Source organism: Dermacentor albipictus, chromosome 5, assembly GCF_038994185.2.
Source record: "Dermacentor albipictus isolate Rhodes 1998 colony chromosome 5, USDA_Dalb.pri_finalv2, whole genome shotgun sequence".
Lineage (NCBI taxonomy): Eukaryota > Metazoa > Arthropoda > Arachnida > Ixodida > Ixodidae > Dermacentor > Dermacentor albipictus.
In genome coordinates this window covers 102,049,803-102,074,458 of record NC_091825.1, presented here as the reverse complement: position 1 = coordinate 102,074,458, position 24,656 = coordinate 102,049,803, and the positions used below count along the sequence as shown (strand labels likewise).

At 46.4% G+C, this 24,656-nt stretch overlaps 1 protein-coding gene across 3 annotated transcripts in view; it reads right to left on the bottom strand.

The window, feature by feature from the left end:
- The window catches only part of LOC135905949 (cadherin-like and PC-esterase domain-containing protein 1), a 209,867-nt gene that overhangs the window by 47,283 nt on the left and 137,928 nt on the right, over positions 1–24,656 (bottom strand). For all 3 annotated transcript variants that reach the window (XM_065437093.2, XM_065437094.2, XM_070538646.1), the window contains 5 exons: positions 22,740–22,824; positions 19,280–19,469; positions 14,863–15,043; positions 5,081–5,256; positions 711–954 (listed from right to left, as the gene is read on the bottom strand). In XM_065437093.2, the coding sequence (XP_065293165.1) occupies positions 711–954; positions 5,081–5,256; positions 14,863–15,043; positions 19,280–19,469; positions 22,740–22,824 (876 nt within the window). The remainder of the gene's footprint in view (positions 1–710; positions 955–5,080; positions 5,257–14,862; positions 15,044–19,279; positions 19,470–22,739; positions 22,825–24,656) is intronic.

Sequence of the window (24,656 nt, the reverse complement as noted above, 5' to 3'; positions counted from 1 at the left end):
TACGGTGTGCAGGCGCAAACAATTCAGCTAGGTGAGCGCAAAAATGTTCGTGAATTATCAGTGCATAGCGAATAGCATTTGCGCAGATGGAATTTAAAAAATAAGGACCAATAAAATTAGAAAACCCAAAGTTTCATGAAAAATACCTTTTTTGGACAAGTTATACCATTAAGGAGCAAGAACCTGCCAGCTTTCCTGGATGCGAAAATGGCCGGCCCATTGCAGTTACTTGAGACCAATTTTAGGCATATTGAAACGCCATGTATTTATAACAGTGTCACTGACTTCGCACTTGAGCTATCTTGAAGCTCCTCGGCATACACACTCTAAGTACGAATAGCATGTATGCGTTTCTTCTCTGCCTTGAGATATCCAACTGCTATCACCTCAGGAATTTCTCGAGGGAAACCTGCCAGCACGAGGTAACTTACTTGGCTCTTGCATGCGGCCTCTAAAACAGTGTGCACACTGCTTTGTGAGAGCACGAATGGCAATCAGAATCCATGCGCCAATTTTTTACCTTCTAACCCAGTGGTGAATACGTCTAAGTTACGCTTTATCATAGGGAAGCTACGATCACGTTATAGGTTTTCCAGTTGGAAACACATTGTCGAAAAAGCGTTCGGCATGATTTTTACAGCCTTTAACAAAAACGCTTCCGTTGTTACACGGCTCTATGCACCAGTCCTTGCTGCTGCCAGTGGCCCTACCATGATTCCGAGGTTCTCGAACACCTCGTCGACAGCTTCGGCCAGTTGGTCGGCCACGGGCTGGGCGCCGAACAAGAGGTTCAGGGCGTCGGCCAGCACTCGCTGCTTGAGCCCGTTGGTTGGCTCGTCCTCGGCCCTGGGGCTCCGGTAGAAGCTGGGCTGCCCGTTCATCTCGGTCACCACCGGTTGGAAGGACGTGTTCAGGGTCAGGTCCACGCCAAGCAGCTGGAAGCACTTGGGAAGCCTGCACACACAGTAGAGACAGCGTAACGTGTATCGATTGAGAGTTTGCCGGCGTACGTGGTCGAAAGTGTTTCGTGTAGTAGCAGCAATCCTAATCAGGTTGGCTTGAAATTTATACTCCGTCATTTACTCGCTTGATTGATCTTCGGTCGCACGCACACGCGCGCACGCACACACACAGACACACACACACAAACACACACACACACATGCACACACACACACGCGCGCACGCACGCACACACACACACACACGCACACACACGCACACACACGCACACGCGCACGTACACGCACACACACACACGCACACACACGCACGCACGCACACACACACACACGCACACACACACACACACACACACACACACACACACACACACACACACACACACACACACACACACACACACACACACACACACACACACACACACACACACACACACACACACACACACACACACACACACAAACGCCCTATATGTAAGCACTTTGACGCAAGAAACTCCTTCATGCACTCACTTCCTCCGTCGCCACTCCAAGATTCGCGGGATATTTGCTTTAGAGTGCCTGGGAAATAATATTCCTTAAACTTAAACAACCATTAGCACTGGTTACAAAAAGATAAATGTTTAGGCTTTTGTCGAAATGAATACTCGCATCAAGTTTAAGCTTCTTTGACCGTGCTAACGACAGCGCTATCGGAGATTTCGAAGACCAATCTTAAGACAAGACCAATACTAGCACGCTGCGCATTTCGAGTAAATCATACCGCCCGACAAATGTGAATCAAATATGCGTCTGAAGATTTAATGTCCCGCAATAAAATCGTGAATCCTCGATGTAATTTATTACGAAGTTAAAGCGGGATCCTTCGCGCTTAGTACCGGCGTAATTAAGAGTCGGGAAGCGTTCTGGGAAAGCCTAGAGAGAGAGAGAGAAAAAAAAAAGAAAGCTATTCGCCGAGAACACAGCCAGAGACTTGGGAAAAAGTCACGGAGAGGCACGTGCCCAGAGGAAACGAATTTCCCTGGTGCCAATTTGCTCCGCCAGTTCTTATAACGAACCACTCGCACTTCCAGAAAACGTGACTCTGACTGAGGCTGTCCGCCCTGCACAGCGCTGTACGTTGCGTACAACGGTCGTACGAGAAACAAACAGAAAGTAGGAAAAGAAAGCAGCAAGAAAAAAAATAAAGGTGCCAGCTTTGACACGTGGCCGCTCAGACTCGGTCGTGTGAAGATGAAAATAAAGTGCAGCCGACCAGCCCGAACAGCATGGGGAGGAGAGAGCGATTGGGAGGCGCCAATTAACGACGCGATTTTTTTTTCTTTCTTTTCTTTTTTTTTCAGGAGAAGTTTGAGTAAGTGGCTCTTTTAGCGCCGCCGGGAGAGTTGACAAGTTCTGACCGAAGCAGCGCAGCCAGGAAATGTAATTTAAAAAAATACATCGAAAATGGAGAACATGGTTGGCAAGACCACCGCATGTTATGAATTAAATAAATATACAGGTCTCGCAAGTGAACGTACTTATCGCCGTTTCCTTTTCCGGTATTTGTTTGCTTTAGTACTCACGTATACGTGCGTATTTTTTGGGGGCGCAAATTAGGGTCAACTGCGACAGCACAGAATTCGGAACACCAACTTGTTTCGACTTATTGGCTACTCTGCACAGCTCGGAATAAAGCAACGTTACTGGCTTCCATAGGTGGTGTCCAAAATATGGCATCTGTGAAGTGTTTCCAGCTCTGCAATTGCTTCCGGTGCAGTCAGCAAAACCATGGCCATCGATTTGTTTTTTCTTTCTATGCTCGGAGGGAGGCCGTCGCTGAGGCGTAGATTTTTTTTTTTTAATTTTTATTTGTTTAGAGAGTACTGCAGACTATCAGGAGGTCCTAACAGGAGTCGTTATAAATACATTTAATTAATACAAAAATACACGCAATTCAGATTGATCAATGCAAAAACACCAAGTATTGCAACAGCAGCAGCAACAAATAAGGAGGAAAGTGTGATAACAAAAACAAACTAAAAAAACATATTCTTTTACGCATCTATAAGCTCTATAATAAATACAAACGCTGAAGGCTGCCACAACTCTTCAAGCACCCAAAAGTTAGGTTAGGCTGCACAATTAGGATAGTAAAGAAATGCACGAAATACTGAAACAAAAGCAAAGCAACAACATACCAATTACAATCAAGCAAATGGAGACGCATATGCATAAGGTAACAATTTACTGACAAAACAGAAGGGTACCAGCATAAGGTACAAACAAAACAGAAAAGAAAAAAGATACTACTACGGCCTATGTGACCATTTGTTCAATTATCTCAGTGCTGTGCAACCATACCGATGGAAGAACGTTCCAGTCATTTACCGTGCGTCGAAAGAAAGAAAATGTGAACGCATTGGTTCTGGCACTGAAAGGGGTAAGAGACTCAGCATGGAGATGCCTCGTTTCTCTGGTGAAGAGGGACGATATATAATCATCTGGCCTTAAAGCTAGTTTTTTGTGCTTTTGCTAAAAAAAAAAACTTGAATCAGGCCATCTATACAACTTCTTTTTTGCCAGGACTTTCGCGAGTGCTGCTTGCTGTGCCTTTAAGATCAGTTGCTTGCGTTCAGATCAGGCGGATGAGATGCCAGGTTCAAGCTCGTGAGCTTTAAAAAAAAATCAGATGTTTTAACGAGCCAAAACCATGACCTGATTGTGAGGCACACCGTAGTGGGAGACTCTGCAGTAATTTTGACCACCTGCGGTTCCTTAACATGCTCCTAAATGTATGTTCACAAGCGTTTTTGTATTTTGCCCACATCGCACCCACAATCTCAAGCTCGGCAGCACAACCTTATAGCGTATAATCTGCTACCGCGGTGGGTGAGACAGTAAAGCTGTCCAAACGGACGGAAAAAGGGCATGCTGAATGAATAAGAGCAGAAACAATTATTATGGTGCGCTGCTACAGCTGTTCGCAGGTCTTTAGTGGAAGAATTAAACTGGCCAACGAATATCTGTTGACAATGAGAGACCTAGTATTGCTTATGGGTTGCAGTGCATACGGAAAGCATTACCACTCCTGACTGGGAGCTTACGCGTCTTTGAACAGAAAAGTGTGCAATCATTGCATGCTGCCGGTGCTAACATATGGGGCAGAAACTTGGATAACAAAGAAGCTCGAGAACAAATTAAGGACCGCACAACGAGCAATGGAGCTAAAAATGGTAGGCGTAATGTTAAGAAAGAGGAAGTGAGCGGTGTGTATCAGAGAGGAAACGGGGGATAGCCGATATTCTAGTTGACACTAAGAGAAAAATAATGGAGCTGGATAGGCCATGTAATGCTCAGGGTAGATAGCCGGTGGATCATTAGAGTTGCAGAGTGGGTGCCAAGGGAAAGGAACGAGTCGAGGTTGGGAGGAAACTAGGTGGGGTGATGAAATCAGGAAATTTGCAGGCGCAAGTTGGAATCAGCTAGCGCAAGGCAGGGGTAATCGGAGATCGCCGGCACAGGCCTTCGTCCTGCTGTGGACATAGGCATAGGCCGATGATGATGATTGCTTAAGCAGTGCGAGGAAATCAAACACACGCTGTGTTCGGATAGAAATATGGGTCCCAGCGCGGGCGTTCCTAACTGTACGCGCCCGTTCTCCCTTCTACACAAGTTGCCAACAAGCGGATGCCGCGTAACGCCACATCTTGCACTGCCTATGCTTGCTTCCATACAAGGAGTGAAAAGTGCTTCTGTCTGGGAAAGCTTAAACAAAGCGCAAAGCAATGAGACGTGCCTATGAGCCACTGCTTACTTCGTCTTTCTGCGATGTATAGCTTGCAGTAGAAAGAGATAGTCTTTCGAATTAGTGATGAATAGGACTTCCACACGAGTACGTGCAGGACCTAGTGTTCGCAAAAGAACAGCGCGTATAGCGTGAATGAAATCGCCGCGTCTTCTCGCATTTTTGCGCGACTATAAACTAACGGACCAGTGGTAGCGCGCTTTGTGCTTTGGACAGCTTCCCTCGGTCAATATAATTGCCTATACACTTGACCGCTAGGCTAACAGCGCCTGTAGCAGCATCGCAACCACCACCACCAGCAGAAAAGAGAAAGAGTGAGGTTCCGAACCTGGACTTGCGTAGTCCCTGCGCAGCCGGGGTTGACTGGAGCACGGCCTCGGCCACGAGCAGCGTCCGCACCAGCACGTCGGAGAGGCTCTCCAGTGCTGTCTGCAGAGACTGGCGGCCGTAGTTGCGCTCCACGAATCGCCAGAAGCGAGACAGGGGCTGCACCCGCATGCCAGGCTGCGTAGCAAGAGCGAATAACGCAGAAAGCGGGGGCTAAGTTAGACAAGCGTGGGGCTTGCGAAGCGAAGGACACGTATGTGCGTAGGACAGAGTAAAGCCCCCTCTCAAAAACACACAATTTGATTTATCAATAACGTCAGACGTTCCGGGGGTACAAGGGTTGACCTGTGGAGATCGACGTAGCGGTGTGCGCCAAGTAAACTTTGTCGGTTCTCGTTCTCTAATGTAGACGGAAGCATCAGTACACGTACAGTTTGTCCTTGCAGTCGACACCCGCCGTAAATGCGTCTTTGGTGACGGAGATGGACGATGGCTTCGTGATGGTCCGCAGAACACTAGACGCGGGATATGGCGGCGCACGGTTTCGCAGCATCCGTTTCAGAAGCAGCTGAACAGTGCGCGTTCGTTCAAAACGTACAGTGACCATGTCCCAGGGATTGTCCCACTCGCTTACACAAAATCGTGCGCAATAACCTGATGCAAGCGTCACTTCTGTTCTTACTTATTTGTTTATGGCCTTCGTGCCAGCTTAGAAACCAGCCAACTTCCGGGCCATTTGATGTAAATTCCACTCGCACGGCCAGAATGCGTAATGCCAGAATGCCCGGAACTGAAAAAGCAGTGTCAGGGAATACAAAAATAAAAGCGAATCATCACCGCGCCTGAGGCGAACCAAACGTAGAGAACAAAAGAGACGAAACAAATAAATAAATGAATGAAATGCATAAAGCTTTAGATACGAGCAGTTTATACGGCGTTCTGCAACTCTTCTTTTCGTAACCCACCGAAGAATGAGATCCCGGGTCGGGTGCTCCGGAGTCACTAGTTCCGTCGTCGCCGTTTCTGGCCGCTACTGTGCTTTGCGCATAATCCACGCCTCGGCGGGGGCATGAATAAGTTGTCCGTCGTCGTCAGCACACTTTGCGAGCGCTGACGCCAGATACAGGAAACGTATATATTTCTCCTCTTTGCGAGCGTCGAGGCTTCCGCGACCGCCGCTGCAGCGCCGCGGGAGGCCTTCTTTCCCTCGGAAGTGCGAAGACGGCCAGCCGGTCCAGCGCACATCCCTTCTCCCGCATTTCGTGCGGGCGCGACTGTCTTAAGGGCGCCGGGTGGCGCTCGCCTGCGGGTCACTTCGCCACCGAAAATGTGCCGTTTCGCAGGCTCCCCCTCATGAAAGTCAAGTGCGGTCGAGGGCAAGCGCATTTTCTGGGTGAGGAATGGACAGGAGGAGTTGCACTGCCGAGCGGCAACGAAGTGACGCGAGACGCACGAGAAACGGTCAAGGGGGAGAGAGAAGTGTGCGATGGTTTCGCTGGTGAGTTCGAGAAACTGGGCTCGGAGGCGGTTATACGTGTGGCCGAACGCCGCGGCGACGGAAATGAGCGAGCCGCTCGGTGCGCCATTTCTCTACGGAGCGACGCTGTGTCCGTTCTCATAAGGTAGCCGGGAAAGGTGCGCCGCCGAAACTCGACGTGGGATTCGTCGGGCACCGAAGTGTCTTCAGCCCAGCGAAAGAGCGTTTCTCTTACTTTTTTTTTTCGGTTTTGCATTCGTTGTTAGGGAGTAGGCTATTTGGCTTCTCAGTCTGTGTTTGTGGTTGGTGTCTCTGCTTCAAATGGGAGTGTGGGTGCGCGAATGAGACAAGCGTTTTACCGCTAAACGATCACGCATCACCGCGGACAGGTGAGCAAGCTGGAGCCGATGTTGCCCCATACATGCTCAGATAAGAAGGCACATTGCGCTTTCGTGTTGCAAAGTTTGTGTGGCAAGCGTCGTCGTGTCACAAGATGTTATCCGTGTCATGGCATGCGACGCAAACTCGCGGTAACTGGGTTTAAGCTGGCCCACGTCATCCCGTACTATGCCTTGCACTCCTGCGTAATGCCGCATTATTCGGGTCTTAGTAACGCTGACTACAGGGTAGATGATGCGTCCTGGAGCGCTAGAGTGCAACTCGAGTATGTTATTTGTTGCAACATCTGACGCGACATTTGTCATGCAATGAAATATTACAACGCGTATCGACACATTGTTCATTACTTGTTATGTAGCGCTGTGCTCAGATACGTGTTTTGAGAGTGTTTCTCCAAGAAGCGAAGGAGATTTGACAGGAGCGCGAGGTGTCGCTCTTCAACTAGACAACGCGCTATGACAGTTACGCCAAATGTTAAAATTCATGTAGCGTTCAAGGAATCGGCTGGTTAGGGAAAAGAAGCAACACGAACTCGCCACACGGAAGAAAAAGAAAGACACTATTTTCTTCTTACGAGAAACTGCGCTTGATTACTTTCTGCTCCAGGATTTCACCTTTCTCTTTTGTACCAACACTTAATATCTGGCTGTCCTGCAGCGCAGGCGATGGTTTTTATTCTTGATCATTCTTTCGTGCATAACGAGTGATTTTATCAGCAGTCACTGTTGTGAGAAGTTTTCCGCGTACACTGAGAAAAAGAAAATACGCGGTACCGTCCAGCATGGGCTCAGCGTCTACGAAGCGATGAAATCAATAGAAGTTGAACGGGAGGAATGAATCGCAAATGACACAAATATTGCTCGTGCGAATAGTAACAATTTGTCAGCGTGTAGTTACAAATCGCTGCGTTAAAGAAACGTCCAATGCGAGGTACTTCCTTTCTTGAAGGTTTCAAGATATGGGCGTCAGGACCGCCAAGCTCGGTTTCTTTTTCCATCCCCTCCCCTTTTCTTTTTCGTTCTTTCAGTCGGCTACCTGCGAAACCCAGAGTATCGCACACCGACAGTCATGAAAGGCTATTACATCGTCGAATGTACTGCCACTCCACTTATCGTTTGAGCACCAGATATTTTGCCAGGGACCGTAAGGCCTGTAAGCGCTGGCCACAGCAGGGGCGCGCGACGCTCGCTCCCCTCTCGACTTCCGGCCGTCAGTTTAACCGGCCGCGAAAAGTCGTTTGCGAGCTATTAACACCCTTGAATGAATATGTTGATCGCAAGATTGAACGTCGCGCGAACACTCAGTATAGGAAAGCACCGAGGCACAGCATGTCAAGCCAGAATGGATGAACTAGGACAGCAGTGCGAGAAGGAGTCCAGCCGGCCGCGTAGAAAGAGAGGGCATCTTTCGAGAGTGGAGAGTGGTTCCTGATTTCCGATGCACTTGCCAAGTCGCGAATCAGGGAGGCTTTGTGGCCTCAAAAAAAAAAAAGGAAAATGTCAGACGATGGCGGACGGAGAGGCAGAGGGAACGAAAGAAACTCTGATCTTACATCTTAGAATGAACAACAGCCAGTGCATGTAAGTAGGCTGTTCAGAAATGCAGTTACTTGGTTGCGACAGCGCTCGGGTGCCAGTGCACGCTGCTTTGGCGTTACTGCAACCCCTGCTTGCCGTGAATTTCTTTAACGCTATGCAGGAAGTGCGACTTTGCATACCAATGCAAGGTAGGGAGACCGTTTCTTACAAGAGATGCTGGCTCCGGTGTTGTAAGCTTTCCGGCGGAACGGCTTCCGTATAAAACTTGGACCCGTCATTTGGTATTCTGATAGCACCGCTGGGTAACTGTGTGCAGGATCTATTCTAGTTGCCCAAAAGTATTTCGTTGCCAGTGCACCAGATTTGGGACAGGTGCTCCCAAGTTCTTTTACCATATTTTCGGCGCTGTCCTACTGCGGTAGTTAACGTCTGAAAACAGTTGTCACAGTACCTGTGACTAACGAAACAAACACATAAACAATACAACCTCGAGGGCCACCTTCATAGTGTGGTGCCGGTTTAATGTCTCAAAGCAATTATGCAGTTATGAGAGACGCTGTAGTGGAGTACTCCGAAGTATTTCTATTTATTTGTTGCAAAACACCTTAGAGGCCCCATGAGGAGCATAGAGTAATAGGGGGGGGGGGGGGGGGGTACAGGGGCCAGGTGGCATCACCGCAAGACACTCGGGCACCTAGACACGAGCACCGCAAAGATATGTAGAAATCATCGTTACAAAAACAGGGTTACAGAAGAACAAGACGTGGCATAGCGCACAAGGCGTCAAATAAATTTTACAACGAACATGGCCTGACTGTGCCAACGTGGGAGGGCCCGCAGCGCGCTGAGTCGCGTACCTCAGGACCTTCGTTAAAGTTTTGCATCCATCCATCCTACGAATGTAACTCGCGCACACAATCACAATTTACTTGGGGCTGTTTAACCAGCACGCGAACACTTTTGCATTTCGCCCCGATCGAAATGTGGCCGCAGGACCAGATATCGAACCCACGACCTTGTGCTCGCAGCAACAGAACACTGTAAAAGCAACAGAACACCAGGAGGCGCTCAAGACATGGTGGCCATGATGTAGTCGGTTTGGTCTGCCACTCGCAGTATACAGCAATAGCATAGCCTTCGAGAGTGGTTTGCCATTTATTGGGTATTTTAAGATTGAACACCGATCGTAAGAATTGCCTATTTTCATGATAAGATGCACGTGAGTGCTACGACTTGAAGCAACAACCGTGCTTGAGTTCTTATATTAAGAAAGCTCCAAGATCTACTACCTTCTCGGGAAAAAGAAACGTGTGCTTCAAGAACAACCGCTCCGCTTCGCCGAGTTGCACCTTTGCATGGCAGACGAGGTATCGAATGTAAGGCGAGGCCTGTGTACTGACCTACAGATGGAAGTCGAAGCACCTCCTGAAAGATTCAACGCCGATGCGCAGGATGACAGAGGCTTTCTTTTTCACTTCCTCGTGCATCGAATACGTATTTCCATCTTCATCCAAGAATAACAGGATCGTTCGCCGCGAGCCCATTGTCTGCCCAACTCGCTTGCTCGCTTGCTTAGCGTGGTGCTTTTCTATTTTTTTTTTTGTTTCTATTGTATATCGCATATAGTGTTCGCTTCACCTACGCATAACGAATGGTCTTCTGTTTCCGAACGTCTCGGAAACAGCATTGAGATAGAAATTCCACCCCGCTCCCGTCTTTTCGGTTAACACCACACAGTATAGTAAGCCAAGAAGGTAAGAAGATGGCAGAGCTGGTTACCAGATCTTCGTTTCTGTTCAGTGAATGGAAGACGCTCTGCAACACCTCAGCCAGCATACCTTTAGCCTTTGCGCACGAGATGGGGAGAAAGTGAACAACGAAGAAAAGCCCACCAAAGAAACAGCGCGGGGCACAGAACAGCGCGCTGCAATGCCAAGGGAAAAAGGGCGAAGCAACTTCCCCCCGGCTTTCGTCGTTGTCGGCGGAGGAAATAGGATTGCGTCTTCACAGCTTGTACGGGATGCCAAGAAAACGCAAAGAAAGAAAGGCTGGAGAGGAGTGTTAGGGAGGCTAATTCGGGAAGCGCGCGCATTGCAAGGCTCGCTCACGGAGCAACAAAGCCCTCGGAGAACGTAGGAAACAGACCAGCTACACACACACAAAAAAAAATCAAAGTATGCGGAGATGAAAACTTAAAGGAACCCGGCGAAAAGAACAAGACGCGACGGTAGGCCCCGAACAGGAGCGGTACGAGCAAAGCAGGAACGACACTCGCGGGAACAAGGCGTGCAGCGAGTAGTTGGGAACAGTAAATGCAAGAACAAGAGCAAAGCGCAGCCCCCGAAACAGCAAGCAGAACCGATTGCTCGAACTTATTTGCGCTGTCAAGTCAGGAAATCGCGTTGAGGCCGAATGCGGGCCACTTTCCGGCGTCTCCTTCCCAGGGTCTGCCCAGCCAGCTTGGGCACTGCTCCGAAAGGGGGCGGGCTTTTTGCCTTCGCCCCGTGCCTTCTTCGCACGTCCCGAGCAGCTTTTCCCTACCCCCCCGCTTTTGTTTTTGTTTTATTTCTTTTTGTCCCAGCCCATTTCCTTCCCGAAACGCTGCTCGGTGTGCTTCGCCGCGTCGCAACTCTCGCCTACGTCGCCTTTCGGGCCAAATCATCGTCGTCTGGCATGCGTGCCCCTCTTATAAACTGTCCCAACTTTTTTTTTTAAATTTTCGTTCTAAAAGCGTGCAGAGGTCTTTATCAGGTACACTTGGTTTCCCCGCGCCATTCGGTGCACCGAAGGCTATGGCTCGTCTCAGCCAATAAGTAACGAAGGCCGATTGTGCTTTTCGAGAAGGAATGAGGACTCGGCCATTGTGCGGTGCTAATCCTTCTGGCAAGCTTCTGTCATTCAAGGGGCGTCACCGCGGAGGGGGATTATAGGTGGACGATATCGGAGGACCCTTTCGTCTGGTTAGTTACGCGACCCTTATAGCCTTGGATACACTGCACGGAATTGACGAGACGGAACGTAGGCTTCTGGCACGTTTTCCCACACGTCGCGATTTCCCCCCAATCTCCTTACCGTCCCCGTTCTTAGAGCGCATCGCAGTACCCTTCGCACGTCCGCTTAGAGCGCGGAGCGCTCTTCTCTCCAATTTTTAACGCACAGAATTTGGAGGAACTACAAAAATACAAGGCTGGGAGGAAATTTGAGACCTGGATATATAAACAAAATGACGACGCTTGGTGGCGGCGGAGCGTCTATCCAGCGTCGAGGCGCCGTTGTACTGTCACCCTCTTGCGCACACAAAGAAAAAATAAAAATAAAACTAACGTACAGTAAGGCAAGACACGCGAGTAGAGTGCAAGAACGTGTACGGAGGAAGAGCGGGAGCGCTTGCTTGGTGTTTCTGCTGCGCTGGGCTGTGTAGGCGCTTTGGCCGCCGCTTAAAGAGGCGTGACATACATTGCTATTGGCGTCCGAGCCTCCATGCCACGGTTGTGTTTCTCACAGTTGAAGCAGTTGCCTTTTTCTTCCTTCCTTTATTTGTTTTTTTCTAAACTTGCGGACCTTGCACATGTGTTTGCGGAGAGAAATAAATGAAGGAATTATCGCGTTTTATAAATCGACTTATGGAAGGAAAGGAAACTAAATTTAACAAAAGCTAAAGAAAAATGAAGAAAGAAGCCTTAGCCTGGTGCGCTTCGCAAGGAGCACACGGGTGTCTGCGCTTCGTGACAAGGGCTTTACCGCCATTAGCTTTTATCTTATTTTCGTGTTGTAAACTAAGTTGGTAATTAAAATTTTCTTGTACCTGCTTCACTTTTTAACCATCTCTAATTTTCTGCTTGTGGCTGTCCCTGCATTTTTTTTATTTCTTCATTTTCTTTCCATGACACTTTTTGCCCGCGTCAGAGTCCTTTCAGCGTTCCTTTATTTTGAACGTGTGCTCCCAGGCTCAGCGCAGCCGTCGTACTGCAAACTTTGCTGGTTGGAGTGGTCTTGTTTCGCGGCGGGACGTCCTCACACCGAGCGATCGTGTTACGGCTACGATTCGTGGCTTGATGCCTAACACACGCCCAGCAAGTGGACATCTCGGCAAGCATCACCTAGCCAATTGGATCGGCTCTCGTCTTCTGCACTTGCAGCAAAAAATATGGGGTATTGTTTATGTTTCTTTTTTTCAAGTCTTCCTTCTTCTTTGAGACAGGTCCAACCTAAGTCTCAGCATTTAGTTGATTCGGCGGGCTCTCCTTGTATCACAGAAACCTGCTCCAGCGACTACAGTTCGAAGCTCTCTGAAAACAAAATACAGAAGCTTTCATTTCTGATATTTCGCCATCACGGTAACGCATCACCGGTTTAAGGTATCGTTTGAGAATAACGGAAATTGAAGTAACAGATCCAAGAGAGCTTAACGATCAGCCCCGTGAGAAGGTTCGATTTTTTCAAAAGAGGCAACTGTAGTAAGCGAAATTAAAATAAGAAGATAAACAAGGGAAGACCTGAAATCGACAAAGTTGGATAGTATTACTTCAAACTTAAAGCCTTGAGCTATCTGTCCTAATTCATTTATTCTTTCTTTTTTGTTATACCAGAAGGCAGGGTTGGCTGCAGAACCACCTAGTTGTGTTTTGTTAAGTATGAAAACTGTTGTACTATAGTAAAAAAAAAAGCCCTAATATTCTTCGTTGACATTCCTTTTCCATAACACGGTTTGAAGTTTAAGAGCAACTTGATATTACAGAGCACCGGCGCTGTGAAATTGCCCGAAAATCATTATTATGTTTACGACCATTTCTTTTGTTAGAGAGAGATCACCATGAATTCTCATTGAGAAGAAGTTGACTACAGTTCTCGTAATGCTGTCGTTTCGAACCATTAGCACATTTGTGAAAGCCATTGAGAAATAAGGAAACTGACCCAAGAAAACGCCACACTGGGCGGAACCCTTCTGGATTATGAAAGTGTAAAGAAAACGACGCCATTACTTTTCACCTTTATCCGTGCTGTAGTCTTAGACACAGCTTCTAAGCATCAAGGTTGCATTTGTGAATCTAATGTGACACCAGGGGCAGTAACGTGATTAAGGGAACCTTGCTAATGTGTCATGTGATCTGTGCACGCACATTTGGCGAATAAGCTGGCATCCATTCGCAAGTGCCGCTGAGGGGCATAATTTAAAGATGTCCTCCACTGCAGTTTCAAAATTTTGACGAACAACCCTGTACGCATAGTCACATTTTTGCTTTCATAGTTTAATAGAAAAAAAAAGAAGATAGAACTGCAGAAAGAGAGAGAGAGAAACACAAGAAAGGCAGGGATGTTAAGCAGATTCATGTCAGTGTTGTAACCCTGCATTGAGGGAAAGGGGGTGAAGAGGTGAAAAGAGAGAAAGAAGAGAAGAGAGAGAGGGAGCACCAGATGCACAGCACATGTGAAGATGTGCTTCCAGTCTATAAACGGACGCAGGACCCTGTAGACTTGAAGTAGATTTAGCAGTGACCTCGTTAATTCCTGTGCACACGTTAGTCCTTATTTATTGATTGATTCAGTTAATGTACATCGCAGGTTTCAATTTGAAACACTGCGCGAGGTGGTTACAGTAATATTCAGAGATTGTTTTGGAACACTAATAACACAGACAACGGACAAACAGGGAATAAAATCATTGCACGGTAACATGAAAACCGAAATATAGATCGAAAATTAAAAAAAAGAAAACATGCAGCTCCTCCTCTCCTCCTTTCCCTTCTTATATACCAGTATTTTTTTTCCGCTTTATATCGGTTTATTTTTCTTTTCGTTATCGTTCTTCATCTTTCTTTTTTTTTTTAGAATTGTAGTTTGTGGAGTGAACCTATATTATGGTCCAAACTATTTTCCGGTTTTTTCGGTACTTAGAGTGACGGAAATAAGAAGTACAAATCAAACTGGTAGAAGAGTTTGCACAACAGAGACAAATGATCGCACATTTTTTTTTTGAGTAAGTAACACATTATTTGGTGTCCGATCATTACACGATGCGTAATTAAAGCCGCCAGACATGCTCATATGTAAAATAAAGAAAAGAAAACGGCAGGCAACTAGTACAACGACCTCTTAGGAGTCATTAGTGCGCAGTGGATTCCCGTAGTATAGCACAAAAGAAAAGCAATAATTAGCGACGTTCTGAAGGTTTCCGGGTCGCGAACAGTAACGATGCTTTTCTGAGAGGCTACTCCACCAGCACGTCGAAAAACCAGGTCGTATTTCCGCCTCTTTCGTTGCCGTCCTTCAGCCATAGCTCAATGCTTCGGGTGGACCAGAAGTCAACAAACCCAATTTCTTATCTTTTTTTTTTGCCTTTGTTTATGGACGACCATGCAGTGAACTCACCTTCGCGGAGGTGGGACCGGCGCGGTAGCTCCTCAGGCGCACCATTCCCTCGGTGTGCACGTAGGCGCGCAGGGGAGAGAGCGATGTGACGAGCACGAACACGCGTAGGCTCACAGGCTGCCCGTGCACCAGCAAGGGGGCCGACAGGGCCTGCTGGACCACAGCGCGCCGCGTCGAAGCTCTGCGTCGACGGGGGAGAGAGGAGGAGGAGGAGGACAGAGTATGCATTTGCAAGGAAACGCCCGAAACCGCATACTCACTGCAATAATAATAATAATAATAATAATAATAATAATAATAATAATAATAATAATAATAATAATAATAATAATAATAATAATAATAATAATAATAATAATAATAATAATAATAAAGATGACAGTAGTATGTGTTTCCCCAAGATTTAATGCCATATGTGATGTGACTACGTACGAAGGAAAAGTGTAAAGACAATAAGGCGTGAAGAGAACGAAAATTATTATTATTATTATTATTATTATTATTATTATTATTATTATTATTATTATGACGATGATTTACACTTCTGAAGCTAAATGAGGATGTAAATATGTGTGCAACTCCCACCCTTACATCCCTTTTTTTTTGGACGTCGCAAGCTTACAAAGTGACGCTGGCACTGCTACGTTTCATGAAAGCGACTGGCCTCAGTGAGCGATTATAGGCGTGGAGTTACGGACATCCGCACGTACTCACACAGGCAGTAACCTCTTCCCTCCCTCTCCTTTCTTTTCTTCCGTTAAACCCCTTCCCCTGTGTAGGGTAGCAAACCGGGGGCTCGTCTGCATTGACCTCCCTACCTTTCCTTCCTTCATTTTCATGCTCCTCCTAAGGCCATGTGCGACAGACGGATTGACAATTTTCCTCATATTTAAGGGCGTGAATCATTTCGCAGGTGTTGCTGCATCGAGAGGCACAGCATGCGTGGGAATAGAAATAGACTTCTGCGGTTATGATTCACGCGCACACATACGGCTGTGTGTGATCGTGAATGTGTGTAATTACTTGTGTACCTCTGACATACACGGACTTTCTTTCAAATGCAATTTTTCGAGAGCAGCTTTTGTACTTGTGTCGGAGTATTTTTTTTAATTTGTTTTTGCTTTATTGCAGTCTTGATTACTGCTATAATTTCTATACTTTGTACAATAGTTTCGATATCATATTGTTTAGATATAAGTGGAACGGAGTAGACATCGCCAGCGTACGGTGTCATAGCTTCCCCTATTTTTGCATCGATATATATTTTTTTCTTGCTAACTGCTTCCCAGTCGGTTCTCTTTTTTGCAAATAATCTAATAACCACCATTTTGCCAACGCTTCAGCAATCCATAGGCTCGCCAAATTGCTTGAAAATTGCACGAGATGTGGCATTGCGCCTAATTACTTCACCTGGAAAAATACTCTGTGCAGTTCACTTCAATCACTTGTAGATCTCGAAACATGCAACCTGTCACAACGCGGATTATCAGCGTGTTTGAATATTGATTTACAAACTTTTACAGAACACTATTCAGATGCGCTTAAGTACAGCTATAGCAGATCAAAAAGTCAGCCTGTTCATCGAGACCGGCGTTTCATGGGATCGAAGCCCGGCCTTGGCGGCCGCATTTCGATGGGGCGAAATGCAAAAACAACCGTGTACTTAGATCTAGGTGCACATAAAAGAACCCATGGATGTTCCAAATTTTCGGAGTCCCCCATTACGACGGGCCTCATAATCATATAGCGGTGTTAGCACGTAAAACCCTAAAATATCATTTCTTCTTCCTTTTTTTTTTTTGACATCAACGTCAGCATTCCGCACCGGGACCAACAGCGTGTTATCTTCCATTCTCGTGTGTCGGCACTAAATTAACGAATACTTGGCCACATAACATCCACCGTTCAAAAACTTATCGCTTACAAAATAGCACACACGTACATCTATTTGCGCGCTACGTCGGTGCGGGAACAAACATTTTCCTTGCATTTAAGAAAAGATTGATTGAAAAGAAAGTCCTTGATTGATTCGTGCTTCAACGTCCCAAACCGACATCGGGGCTGCGAGCCATGCTGTACTGGAGGACTCCGTACAGACCCCTCAGGCTTGCTTAACGTGCCGCAAATGCAGGGTACACGAAGGCTCTTGCATTACGCCTCCGTCGAAATGCGGCCACCGCGGCTGTGAACCAAAGCAGTGGATTCGTAAACTTTGCAACGTGTAACACGTGTGATTAATGTAGCACATAACGTGATCGTAACACGTGTGATGATGTGTAAAAGTTCGAGACGGCCTTGCGCGTGTATAACAATAAAACGCGTAGTTGTTGATGCGTTCCCCGAGGTCCCCAATGAGTCCCAGAAATCCAACAAACGAGAGAACGAACATCAGAAAGAAAAAAAATTTCGCGCGTACGCCGGCAGAGTGCAGCACTGGCGGTCTTTTACGCGCGGCGTTTTACGATCCTGACTCGTCCCTTCACGGGTCACGCTACACTGTGTGTAGCGTGTAGACGGCTACATGCCGGCTGAGTTGTTACTTTGCTTTAGGGATGCGGCGTATTCGGTGACACTTGCATAATGGAAAGTGCGAAATACTGCTCGGCGCTGGCGCTTTTACGCGCGAGGCAAGAGCCCAATGCATGCACGCGGACGGTGACTCCAGCTCTGACGAGAGTGCTTGCGAAAGAGCGCTGCTACGGGAGAAATTTGGGCCTATTTTAGGGGGTCCAGGTTAGTCGAGCATTAATAAATGAAAAAGAAAGCGGTGCAATCGGAAAGTTTTCCTTTAAGAAACGAAATGTAAACAGCGCTTAGATTCTCTTGGACCCTGTTACGAATCACTTTCAACGAGTGTTTTCTAAAGGTTATTTGAATGTTCAAAGAGAAGTTTCATAAAAAGGCATGTCGCCACACTGTACCGATAAAGAAAAATATGCCTATTTTTTTACATTGTTAACTAGCTTAAGTAGTAGTAAAAAAATGCATTCAGGATTATCGGTTGCCAGAACCTCTCTCGGTTAAATACCATTCACATTGTATGTACACTATACAGAAATTTTAAGACACTGCGCTTAACTGGAACTACAGGCTCGTGCGTCGTGTTTTACAATTTAAGGTTTATCGGTATTAAAAACAGCATTGCATGTCGACGACTTTTTGGATTGCCTCAAATTAAACAGCCGTTCATAGTGAATAAAACAGAAATATGTTAGACCAGTCAGCTCGTGAGAAAGATATCGGGAACCTCAGAAACAAACAGAAAAAAAGAAGACAGAAAAGAAAGGAAAACATACACGCAAATTTTCTAGCACATGTTTGCAACCCTTTATTTCTAACGTTTCAATAGATGGCTAAGGCTGGCTAACAAGCGATAGCTAACACGCGATCTAATGTACTTTTTTGGCTAAGGAAATTAAAAATAAACGCATAGAACATCTATTCTGAATTCAAGGTGAACTGTCCCTAACTGGCATTCTTGATCCGTTTTGCATCAACGCCTCCATTACTTGTCACACGTATGCATCAGTCTTGTTTTCACAAGCTCCTTTTCGAAAAATTCCATGCGAGAAGTGGTTTTCAAAGCAGGCTACATTATTATTAAAGGGAATCCTAAAGAGAAACACTAAATATGTGCATACTGATAAAATACTCTTTCGAAACTACTTTCGCCAATTTCACGTTAATATCTTGTTTGCTATAAAATTAAATCAAGGTCAAGCATACATTCATTTGTGTGCTTTTGTTTTTCTTTATATCGCTCCAAAACCTCAACGCCGCTTCCTCAGATTGACCTCGTGAACATCAAAGTGTTTGCCACATTTGGGCAGTTTGAAAGCTTTCAAAGCTTTCAAAACTTTGTAACTTCATTCTTTGGCTTTTTTTGGAATGCAATGCAGTACATGTGCAAGAATAAGAAAAAAATAGAGAGCGAGAGAGATTACCCACGCCCGAGTAGACGCCATGAAAATCCATGACCTCACGGCAAGCTGGTGCGAGAACTCTGACTTGCAAAATTACACTCGCAGAATTAGGGACATTTTTTTTTTGTTTTTTCGTATCGTAAAAAGGCCCTTAACTTATAGAACTCAAATAATATTCTTCTTTCGCCTCTCTCTAACACACCTTCCACCCTAAAACGCAGCAGACATGCACAGGCTATCAATGACGCACCATATTTATGCCATCTAACTGTGATCGTGATCCAGTCATCAAATTCTTGCTAGTGGTGAACTTCCCGCTGCACGCACCATGGGATTTTGTCGGTGATGCGTAATCGCCACGCAGCGTGTGTGGAAGCGAGGATATAAACACCGATAAACGCGGAGATAGACGCACGCCAACACCACGCATTGTGTCTGTTTGCGATTTGGACGCTATGGATAAGCAAAAGGACGGATTGGAAGTTTACACTCACTGCTGGATGCGAGCTCTTCCCAGTGGAGTGAAAATGTCCAGCGCCTCGGGGGCGCTCTCCTTGGCTCCGGGGGCGAGCGGGGTGAGCAGCCAGTGGGCCGAGTAACCCAGGGCGTCGGCCACGTTGACGAACTGCTGGTACTGGCTCGGAAGCACGAAGCACAGGGGAACTAGCGAAGCCTTCATCACGCCTGCACGCAGTCAACGCAGAGGGAAAAGGTCAAACAGGAAAGGGCAAGCGATGGACACGGAATGACAAGAATCGTTGTCAGAACTGTCTTTCATAGACGAACTCCAATTTGAGAGACAAGCGGCTTGCACGCAGCCGAAATAGGGCCAAGAAAGTGCGAGTAAACACATTACAGGACGGGTAGGCGTAGCTTGGCGTTTAAAAGTAATTTTCGCCTGTGTTTTGTGTTGTTTATGGTTCGATGTACTTGTAGAAAGTATTATGCAAATCCAAAGTCTTGTGCTATGTCACCTCCTCAAGCGCTATTTCAGGCAATAAATTAAAGTGAACGGACAAAGCGACTAGCTATTCTCGCAACGAATGGAGTTTCTTAAGTGAGCTCGAATAGAGATAGAGTGAGAGAGAATATTGGTGTCCCCAAAGCTTGCGCTACGAAAATATATTGACGTGCAAGGGCGCAGAATAAGCTCGAAATAAAGGTGGTCATGTGTCATTCTTAGTTTTTTTCTGCCTTTCTTCTCATATATATTTCTTTACTCACTCTCCCAAAGCTCTACTCTCTCTTCATTTAGAAAACTCGACCAGATATCGGGTGCAGTTCATGATAAAACCTAAACGAATTGCGTCAAACTGTACAGCTGGTTCTCCTCTGGGACCACCTGGCGAACGAGTCAACCAGCAGCTGAGCCGCATCCTCCCTTAAGTTTGTCTCTTTCATATCACTAATCATTTTAAAAGAAGATTAAAGCAAAACTAATTTCACGATGATCGCCGACAATAATGCGAATTGCAATCGATTCCCACAGCCGTCATCTGTCATGTCCCCACCCCGTCACGGCACCGGCGATCGTCAGGAAAGAGCGCCCAGAGTAGGGTAGCCAACCAGACGCATTTACGGTTAACATCCCTGCCTTCTCCCTTTATTTCCTCCTCCTCCTCCTGAGCTATGTTGGAGTCAAACGGTACATCTGCATCGACCATGCGTCTTACAGACGACGTAGTAAACATGCTGAATATTCTATTAGGGTCCCTACAGTTGCGGATAGAAAAATGCTTTCTTTTTATTTTATTTTTTCACTTGAGCAGTATTTTCAAAGACAACGACAGAAAACGCTCCAACAGAACCACCGAATTTTCGATTCTCCAGAATTCACCTACTCGTTCAGACGGTTGATTTTCATTATTCGAAGTGTCTGAGTGACCGAAAGCGATGTCTGCGAAAGCTGAGCAAAGCGTTCTTCCCGTCTGCTAGCAGACTTATTCCTAGTTTCTAGATACTTAGACTTATAAAATGCCAGCAATACATTTGTACAGAACAGAAGCCAAACGCACAAATTACGCCACTAGTGAGGTCTTTACTTCCCCGCTTGCCATGCGCACTTTTTTTATCGTAAGCTACATCGGGACCGCATTCGATCAAAAGGTACTACGCCTTTCTCCAACATTGCCCCAAGAAAGAGAGAGAGAAACAGTTCCACACAGCGAACAATTGGCACAACATCATCAAAGCGATGGGGAAAAGAAAGCGTGGGCACATGCCCGGCACGCTTGGAAAAAGAAGCTTCAACTGTGACACTTATCTCTCTACGAATCGAGGAGCGCGCGCGCTCGGGTGTGCGGCTTCAAAAGAAACCGCCCACAACTCGCTCAGTGCATTAGCTTATTGAAGAGGCGCACACAAAAGCGGCCCGTGTTCGGAGAGAGGGCAATATCGGCAAATCGACTCGGCGGGCGGCCCGCCCGCATCGAAAGCGTGGCCGTGTCTCCCGCGAGAAGATTGTTACGGCGCGACATTCGCGCCATCCTTCCAATGGGACAGAAGGTTGGGCTTTTTTTGCGGCTCCTTGCGTCCCGCGTGTTGTTGGGGAGCGTCCCTCTTTCCCGCGCACTCTTATCGCATTCAACGCATCTCTCGAACAGTTTGCTCCGCGAAAAATGCATCACGGTAATTGTCCCCAAGATTTTCTTTTTAATCTGTTTGCAGCGATCTGACCTGCAACTAAATATAACAGTCGAAAAAGCAAGTGCCTCTCTGTAAGGCGCGTTAAGCGATGTAAATGAAAGCTGAGTGCAATCACTGATTGCTGTGGTGGAGATTGCGAGTAGGTCGTCTTTGGTACAGAGATATCTGTTTGTTGCCTTGTCTTTATTGGTGGACGCGAGACAAGCGGGGCATAACGATGCGGTGAATCGACGCACAAAACCCAACAGCCACACGGTGAGTCGGTTGCGGCGAAAAATGTTTCCCTTTAAGTGACAATAATTAAATGTACTGTAGTCTCGAATTAACGAGGCCTTTATTCCGACGCTATTGGTCATAAAAAGGTAGTAAAATGACTAATTTATTCATGCATGCAAAAAATAATTCATCACTACTTTAAGCTATCTCGCTCCTATTTCAGCGCACCTCTCGCGAGGGCATACCGTTTTCATTATTCGATCAGAAAACACAATTCCAGTGCGGAACAATCTGACCAGTCAGTAAATGGTATTCAGGTGCTCTGTGCCTCTGCAAAGCGCATTTAGCAAAGTAGAAAAACTGAGCGCCGTCACTGATTGCTGTGTTGCCCAATGCGAACCATTATTTTTGGCACAGATATATATGTTTGTCCTTTTATATCTGCAGATCGGAAATATATGGAAGCATAACAAAGCGATGAATCGACCGACAATGCCGAAAAGCTACAGTATGTATACTGTGGTGACTCGATTATGGTGAAATGCGAAAGATCTTGACATGTTTTATGAGGGCCCTTTGAAATGGTCGACGAAACAATCAAATACTGAAGTGAGTATTTTAAGTAGGTGCCCATAATATACATCATTTATCGACACTATCACAATCCTATGAAAAGAACCATATTGCACAAACGTGCCGTTCTTAGTATTCGATCAGAAAAGTTAATTTTAGTGCCATACTATACCACTTCCACCACTTCATTGTGGTACTTATGTATTCCAAGCATTCCCCTTAAAGCTACTAGCTGAGCAAAACAAAAATTATTGAAGCGAACCAAGATAGCAATGTGCGGATGAATGAAGCTACTATCATTGTGTGAAACGTTACAACTTAACGTTCAAACTTTTTACCTATTTATTTTGCTGCCATTTTGACTAAAACGACTTTACGCACGTAAGTCAGCATGTTCGTCGTCTCAGAACACGGATTCTAAATAAAACTACTCAATTACCACTCATAACATGCAGTCATTTTAGTCTATAGAGCGAGAGGTCATAGGGTAATTATAGCTTATAAATTTTGCATTCCTACCTGGTATCTTCCTGGCATCATTCATGGTGTTGCAGAAAGCATCTTTCTTGAGGAGCACGTTCTTGAGGCCGGGGATCTTGTTCACCTGCGATGAAGAAGTTGTTGTTGTGAAGCTATGCACTCAAGTGCCTTTAGTATCGTCCTACGCGTCCCGCGTTTAGAGAGATAAACATCACAGTTTACATACAGCTTCTTGCAGAGCACGCTGTCATCGGTAATACTGACCGGTACTGGACGAACAAATTGTAAATGCGTAACGCTCAAAGATGACTTTCCTCACAAATTCCACGTATGATGAAGTGGCGAAGCCAATCACAAATTAGCCGCTATCAAATAAAACCTCATAGAGGCGCTCGACCTGCTGTGGCATTTACCGACGATATGCCGGCATCGTGCTTCCAGTGATTCCGCGTTATTATTGTTTCAAGTGAAAGATTGAATTAGGAAAGAGTCAAAGACAGGCTGCCCCCTGGCTTCGGAAGGAACACAACGACCGCCGGTTAGGAAGAGCGCGTGAAAGTAAAACAGAGATGAACACAAAGAATAAGGTGAGAATAGAGGGAAGACAGGACGGCGTCAATGACTCAACCAGGGGACGCAGCAAGATCGCTGAATGTAAAGTCCCTTGATAATTTGAAAGTATACCGCCACTCTTTGAACTCTGCCGCCGCCGCGCTCCCTCCTCGCCTCCTCCTCGCTCCTTGTGCGTCCCCCCGCGGGAACCAATGCTGCCCCAGTTTTTCTGCACGACGATTGGTCTCCTTGCCATTGCCCTCGGAAACGCGCGGATCTTGCGCTTTGCTTCTGCTTTCCTTCTTCATAGGCGCCATTTTTCTCCTTAGCTCGGACTGGCTGCGCGCAGCGAACGTTGCACGCTGTGTTTCCTGCGGTGTTGTGCTAGCGCTATGCCGCGCTGTAGCGCACATTACTGCAGCAAGAAGCCTGACGATGGTTATGCAGTCCTTGTGATACCACAAGGAAAGCGTGACGGCTTGCGCAAGAAGCAATGGCTGCACAACATTCGCTGAAAGAACTTTATTTCTACGAAGAACAGTGTTGCTTGCGATCTAAGGCACCGTTTTTCTTGCTCGTATCAAAGCATGCCCTAATGCTTCATTCCTGTGGCCGGTTGATTAGCGTTTTTGCTGCAACAATTTGTACATTGCATAAAAATGGGCGTGCCCTCATTATGCTGAATATTCTGCTGGCACTCATCATCTCGCCCATCGTCAACTGTTATTCAGTCGGAAATGCAACACTATAGGTTGTGCTTTCCACTGTGAGCAATTATGTGCGAAGATGCAGCCTCTCGATCACACTTTTCGCGATTGTTGAGATCCGCTGCTTGTTTTACCGAAAATCGAAATAGCGGTTTGTAGAGGAGCTTTCTTTCGACCTTACTTTGATGTTTGCGTCAGTCACTTAAATGCCATGAATGCAGGCCCTGAAAAAATGAATGGTAAGTATACCGATGGCATTGCGGGTGATGAGCGCTAGCTGGTTTACGTTGCGTTTTTAACCCGTCGTGGTGACTTAGTGGCTATATCGTGCTGGGCTGCTAAGCACGAGGTCTCGGGATTGAATCCCGGTCACAGCGGCTGCATTTGGATGGGGGCGAAATGCGAAAACAGCCGTGCACTTACATTTAGGTGCACGTTAAAGAGCCCCAGGTGGTCAAGATTTCCGGAGTCCCCGACTACGGTGTGCCTCATAATCAGATGGTGGTTTCGGCACGCGAAACCCCATAATTTAATAAATAATTACGTTTTTAATGCGTATAAGCATTCTTTGGCGAGTAACCCAGCCCCGTCACACGAGAAGTGCAGTGCCTTGTATCTGTACAAAGATGTGTGATTCGGAAACTTAAGGCATTTAGTCACTATAGTAGTGTAAATGTAGATGATTGGTAGCTTTATA